Below are 7,101 nucleotides of genomic sequence, written 5' to 3'. Positions count from 1 at the left end.
GCCTCAGAGTTGATAAACAAGTGGTATTATCATTAGTCTCTTTATCTGATAATATATTTGTTTGAAGAAGCTCGTATAAAGTAGTTATGTGAGAGTACACACAATTTCTCAGGTTTGATTCGCTCAATTAAGATTAATACACACAATTAAGATTAGTTATGTGAGAGTACACACAATTTCCCAGGTTTGATTCTCTTAATTTCTCACACTTTACTTTCGGGTAGGGTCTATATCAATAATGAACATTCACTCACGTCCAGTAATAATTCTGTAGGCTTGGGTGGGGGTCCATATGTAATGCATTGCACCTTGTTTAACTGCTATGGGTATATGTATGTATATGTGTATATATAGCCCTCCCTTATACTACCATATCTTAACAGTAAGCTTTTGAAGTCTTGTTAGGTAAGTATGGTTACCCAAAAAGAATATATGCTTCAAGAAACTGAGAAATATTTAGAAGATAAAAACGATTCTCCTTCAGGGAACGTTGGAGCTCCATTTTTTGGTTGGCCATGGCAGAATTTGGGCAGTTATAAGGCATGTATCTCTTGTTTTTTCTGTTTTTCCAAATAATGTTATTTCTTGTTTTTTTCAAAAGGTTATATATATGGTTGTTTTTTTTTTTTTTTGGATTTACTATTGAAATTTTTTAACTTTATGTTCTGATAGCTCTAAATTCATGCTTGAAACAGTACCTACTGGGTGGACCATTTCTTGTTGAGTTCATATATTCAAGAATGTATGAAAAAAGGCAAAGTGAGTATAGTTGGTGTATACATATTTTGATTTTGACTTTCCTCAGAGCAGTTGTACATCATTTATGGAATTCATATGAAAACATCCTTTGTTTGAATCGGAATAATCGACTATCTAAAAGAGGAGTCGATTTTGATCAAATCGACAAAGAATGGCACTGGTAAGTTTTTTCTTTTTTGGCTGGCACTGGTAAGTTTTTTCTTATTTGAGCTAGATATAGAATTAAATTTCCTTACATCAAATTTTGTAAAGGTACCTAATAGAAATTTCACCAAACATTATCATTATTTTTCTAGCAGTTATTGTTGTAGATATTGATGAAATTTATGAATCTTTTCGCTTTATGATGACAGGGACAATTTCATCTTACTTCAATCAGTTGTTGCTTCAATAATCTTATTCATTAATCCTTCAATGACTAATCTTCCTACTTGGAAAACTACTGGAATTATCTCTTGTTTAGTTTTCCATATTGGGGTTTCAGAACCTTTATACTATTGGCTTCATAGATTATTACATTCTCCATATTTCTTTCAACAATATCACTGGCTTCACCATAGTTCTAAAGTGAACAGTCCATATACAGGTACAAAAGTCAATATTGACCCACAATACTCAACGTTTTCTTAAATACTTTTTATCCTATTTATCCTTTTTACTATTTCTTGTGCAGCTGGGCATGCAACATTTATGGAGCATTCATTACTTTGTGTGATTATTGGAGTCCCGATTATTGGGACTACTTTGGTTGGACATGGTTCAGTCATCATGTTTTATGGCTATATTTTGGTGTTCGATTTCCTCAGATGTATGGGACATAGTAACGTTGAAGTTATTCCTCATCACTTATTCAGTCTCTTGCCTATGCTCAAATATCTTATCTATACTCCAACGTAAGTTTCATCATAAAAATACTGTTTTTTGTAAAAAAAATAAGAGGAATTTTGGTCTGACTTTTGTAAACAAGTTATGAGATTTTCCTGTTTGGGCTACCTAGAAGGGCGAGTATTTTTAGCTCTTATGTACGCGGCCTATCCGGAACAGTTAGAGATCTTGAACTAGCGACATGGGTTATCTTGGGATGGTTTTTGGTCTGACTTATGTGTTGAATTATATAATCAACTTATATTAACCCAGGGCCCCCCAAGATATGAACCATCAAAAGGTAGCCCAGTGGTTGGGGCCTAGTGGTTGGGCCTGACATCTTTGCAGGTTCAAATCTTGTGGTGGCTAGGGAAGGGTTGGAAACTGTCAGGGAGTAATTCATTCCTAATGTAAGTATGAGGTTGGATTACTCATCCTCAACTTTTTAATATAGTTTGATTGTGTAGATACCATTTTATACATCATAAAGACATGAAGACCAATTTCTGCCTATTTATGCCTCTTTTTGATATATTCTGGAAGACCATGAATGAAATTTCTTGGGATCTTCATAGACAAATAAGTTCGGATAAAGGTATATATCTCTTATTTAAAATTTATGATGTTTATGTTCAGGATAGCGTTTGTAAAATTTATATTTGGTTTTTGTAGGCCAGAAAGGTAAAGCACCAGAATTTGTGTTTCTTGCACATTTGATTGATTTCACTGCAGCAATGCATTCTCCTATGTTTTTAAGATCAATAAGCTCATTGCCGTATGCCCCAAAACTTATAATGTTGCCATTTTGGCCTTTGAGTCTCTTGGTGGTGCTTGCCATGTCACTTGGGTCCAAGCCTTTATTGGTCTTTTACTGCTACCTTAGAGGAAAATTACTTAATACATGGGTGGTCCCAGCAATTGGTGTCATGGTAGACTTCACTTCTTCATCATGATATATACTATATATATTAAAACTAAATTGGATACGACGTACTAATAATTATTATCTTATGATTGCAGTATTTTATTCCATCCGCGAAAGACAGGATAAATAATCAAATTGAAGAAGCTATACTAATAGCTGATAGGATTGGAGTCAAGGTTCTTAGTCTCGCTGCCTTAAACAAGGTCTGCTTGGAAACGTCTAACAGCTAACAATACAAGACGAAAACACATTAGATACCATATTATTTATAAATACTAAGCCCTTTGGGTGATCTTCTTCTTAATTGACCCGTCTATTATTTAGCTGCAGTATTTTTTTCCCCATGATAGCTGATTAACGTGTTAAAAAACATAACATAACCTAAATTTACCAATTTATAAATCATCTCCCTTTATTTATAAATTCTTATGTTTTAGTGTAATTTAAAGTACATTTTCTGTTTATTTAAATAAGTTTTGGGGGGAGGGGACTAACTATAGTTATTTGTCAAATTTTATTGCTTTTACTGCTCACAGTTAATAGCACCAACAACGCTAATTGTTGTTGTTGTACAGAATGAAGAATTGAATGGAGGTGGGAAGCTTTTTGTCACGAAACTTCCGGATCTTAAAGTTCGAGTAGTTCATGGAAACACATTAACTGCAGCCGTTATTCTTAACGAGATTCCTAAAGATGTTAAAGAGGTGTTCTTAACGGGAGCTACTTCTAAGCTTGGAAGAGCCATTTCCATTTACTTAGCTCGTCATAAAGTTAGAGTCTTGGTAAGTTTTTCATAATAAATTTGAGTTTTATCATATGATTTTATGACGACTTCAAGTTATTTACTTGCTAATGAGCCGGCTAGCAGTTATGCATATTATTACATATTTGTGCAGATGCTTACTAAATCTGCAGAAAGATTCACGAGCATTCAGAAAGAACTTCCACTAGAGAACCAACAATTTTTGGTGCAAGTGACCACACATCAAGAGGCTGAACACTGCAAGGTTAGATTGTATTCATTGTTATTTGATAGAATAGTAATGAGCAATAAGGTAACTTAACTTTGTGGATCGTTTAATGATTTTATAATTAATAGACATGGATTCTGGGCAAATGGGCTTCACCAAGAGTGCAAAAATGGGCCCCAAAAGGAACCCATTTCCACCAGTTTGTGGTTCCTCCTGTGTTTGAATTCAGAAGAGATTGCACATATGGTAAGCTTGCAGCCATGAAGCTTCCAGACGATGTTGAAGGCCTTGGCTTCTGTGAGGTAATCTAAAAGCTTTCACTTTGAACATTGTTAAGTATATTTTAAGATTCATTTTTTGAATTTGAAATGACTTGTGTTGTTGTTTTGATTATGGCCAGTACACGATGGAAAGAGGTGCGGTTCACGCTTGTCACGCAGGTGGGATTGTTCATCTTCTTGAAGGGTGGACACACCATGAGGTTGGTGCGATTGATGTGGACCAACTTGATTTGGTATGGGAAGCAGCTCTAAAACATGGGTTTAAACCGGTTTGAAGGTCTCTTATGACAAAGGCTTTCAACAATAAAAGTTAAATAATGAACTTCATGTTTTAATTAAAGGTTCAAAGTGAAATGGATGATAATTGATCTTGTTTGTTGATTAACATTTGGGAATAGGGGTCAAGCTCACAACGTTTACATATGATATTACCACCATTAAAAAAAACTAGTCAGGTAACAATAGTGTGTTCATGACCAAGTTTTTAATGTAATATTTTCTCTTTGATTAGTGATATTCTTTTGCATATGACAATCTTTCTTATTCAAATGCTCATACAAGAAAGATTAAACTCTCAACTACAATAATAATAATATTCAATTCCAGTATTTCACATTAATCCACAAAGTGAATTATAGGAGAGATGAGACATACACAATCAAGATTGCAAAATTCGCTATTCGGGGATTAATCGGTCGGGGCTTTGAAATGATTAATCGGTAATTCGGGGATTAATCGAGGATTAATCGGATTGTACTGTATACCTTTAAATATTAAATTTTAAAATTTATATGTGTAAATATAGAAAAAAATCATAAATATAAAAATAACATTTAACATAATTGTCTAGAATTGTTCATTTTGCTTCAAAACTATAAAGTTCTAGTTTAAATTAATGTTAAAATGCTAACCATTTTTTACTTTAACCGACTTTGATTACTAAATTCGATTTTTACCCATCAATTAACGTTGACTGTTTAATTAAACGGATTTTTGAAAATCGGAACGGATTACTCTAGAAAATGATTAATCGGAGATTAATCGGCGAGTAATCGGGTTTTTTACAACTGTACACAATCATTTGTTTAAAAAAATATTATATTTTACTTTATAAATCTTTTCTGACTGGCTCTAATTTAGAAGTGAAATTATTTTAAGAATTATCAAAAAAATGAAAATGTTAACAATAAATTTTGCTCATATGCATTAAATTAGATGATTTATTATGCTATATGATTAAAGTTCGATTGTGAGCTTATAATATGTATTTTATTTTTTGGCATAAAACTGGAATAAAATATAAAAAATTTCAAGAAAAAAGTGAAAAATTAGAAATACATCAAAAGGCTAAGATGAGCTTTACAACTAGCTAGCTCACTTACCAACACCAATTATCATGAAAATCATGAGCAAGAACACTCGATACCAAGCCCAAGCAAAATCTAAAAAAACAACTACAATAACTGAACAAGAATGCAGCATGCTTATAACTAGGCCACTGTATTTGTTCACTGAGTACCCACGGCACCCTCCAAACATAAATTTGATGGCTCTCACATTTTTTGCATGTACTAGCCATTGGAAGACCTCAAGCTTAATCCGCTCGACAACTACGGCCCAACACTTATAAGCCCCGTTAAACACCAAATCATTTCTAGCAAGCCAAATCGCCTAAAACGTAGCCTATCGGAAGGCCAAAATCCCATATCATAACCCCTTGAACATTAAAATGACCCATGTCCACAAAGCCCCCTTGAACATTAAAATGACCCATGTCCACAAAGCGTCCATCTCATTTAGAATATTTAAGAAATAAAGCCAGAAATTGATACTTCAATTTAGACTCCCCCACCCAAATATCGTTCCAAAAAGAGATACGCATAACTTTTCCGATCTGCCATTGCCAACTTTACGGACTAAGAATGTTAAATAATTCGTCCGCATATTGAAGTTTTAAAATTTCACGCCAAACACAAGATAGTTTCTTCCTGTTAACATTCGATATGTCTGAGAACAAATTTCCATGGGGATTATTTCCAAAAGGCTCCATAATACAAGTCTTCCAAATTGAACATGAAATTTAGTGATTAAATTATAAACTTTTCTACCTATATTTTAAATCCCGAATCCCCTAATATTCCACGTAGCAATCTTCATTGTTTTACCTTGTTCGGACGTTCGCTACTATCGAACATACCCTCTAAAAAATTCCCAAATACCTCATTCTCCTCCTTATTTTTAAGATGTTTTTTGGGATTCAAAATCTTACCATTAATTTTTGTAGGTGAAACGACCCGTCCATATTACTATAAACGCAGTACGTTATTCATTGGTCCCATAGCGAGGTATTTGACCTCTATATGATACGTTTTAGAAAATATTGCATTCGTTTCATAAAAAGCACACCATTATTATACATAATGCATGTTTTAAACAATTGGGCGATTATTTAAGGAATAATCCCCTTAATACATCGGTTTTCAATTACTACACACGTGACATAACAATCGAATATAATACATGACAAAGGTTTTATTGAATGCAACACTTTATTTAATTAAAAGCATGAGACTCCATGCACATCTTGCTCAGATAATGCAACAACAGAAGACTTTCTTAAGGACCTGAGAATAAACATGCTTAAACAGTCAACACAAAGGTTGGTGAGATATATAGGTTTAAAGCTATCATCGATATAAATATAGACCACAAGATTTTATAGTTATAAATATTTCAATAAAGATATTCTATAAGTTGTTGAACGCTTCGATAACTATATTTAACCATTAATATGGCATAATCCCTTTATTATGAAATCTCCCTACACTGTACCAAGTGTAGTAAAAATGAAGTACTATGCAACCGTTTACGATACTAGAGCGACTAGCCCGGTTGGGGTTGTCAAACCCGATAGATCTATCAATAGGATTCGCGCTTACATGTTCTTACAACATGTAAATATTAGTTACCAAGCTATTATGGAAGATATGCAAGGTGGTACAACTCAGCGTAGAATATATTTTAACTACTTGTGTCCATAGCGTAAAACATAAAATGCATGTATTCTCATCCCAAAATATTTTAGAGTTTAAAAATGGGACTATATACTCACGGTAGTAAAAGTATATTAATAATAAGTTTTCAACTTATTAAAAATATGGTCGTCTTCCTTGGATTCACGAACTTATAACAATAATAACGATTCAGATAATAATACATGTGAATAAAATTAATATAGCAAGTTCTTATTTTTCAATCATGTGTGATTGTTTAAGTTTATATTTTTAATCACGTGTGATTG

The 7,101-nt window shown here is 33.2% G+C and overlaps 1 protein-coding gene across 1 annotated transcript; it reads left to right on the top strand.

Annotated features, from left to right (window-relative positions):
• The first annotated feature begins 699 nt into the window (after nt 1-699).
• Nucleotides 700-4,292, top strand: LOC139894105 (very-long-chain aldehyde decarbonylase CER3-like). The gene is made up of 10 exons (XM_071877307.1): nt 700-919; nt 1,113-1,345; nt 1,433-1,652; nt 2,091-2,218; nt 2,296-2,552; nt 2,644-2,751; nt 3,124-3,330; nt 3,445-3,555; nt 3,648-3,821; nt 3,920-4,292. Exons 1-10 carry the CDS (start codon nt 741-743, stop codon nt 4,073-4,075), a joined length of 1,773 nt encoding a protein of 590 aa, XP_071733408.1. The 5' UTR covers nt 700-740; the 3' UTR covers nt 4,076-4,292.
• Nucleotides 4,293-7,101: the final 2,809 nt, after the last annotated feature.

Source organism: Rutidosis leptorrhynchoides, chromosome 2 (genome assembly GCF_046630445.1).
Source record: "Rutidosis leptorrhynchoides isolate AG116_Rl617_1_P2 chromosome 2, CSIRO_AGI_Rlap_v1, whole genome shotgun sequence".
In the NCBI taxonomy this organism is placed as follows: Eukaryota; Viridiplantae; Streptophyta; class Magnoliopsida; order Asterales; family Asteraceae; genus Rutidosis; species Rutidosis leptorrhynchoides.
Note: the sequence above shows the minus strand (reverse complement) of the source record. Positions and strands in the feature narration are given on the sequence as shown.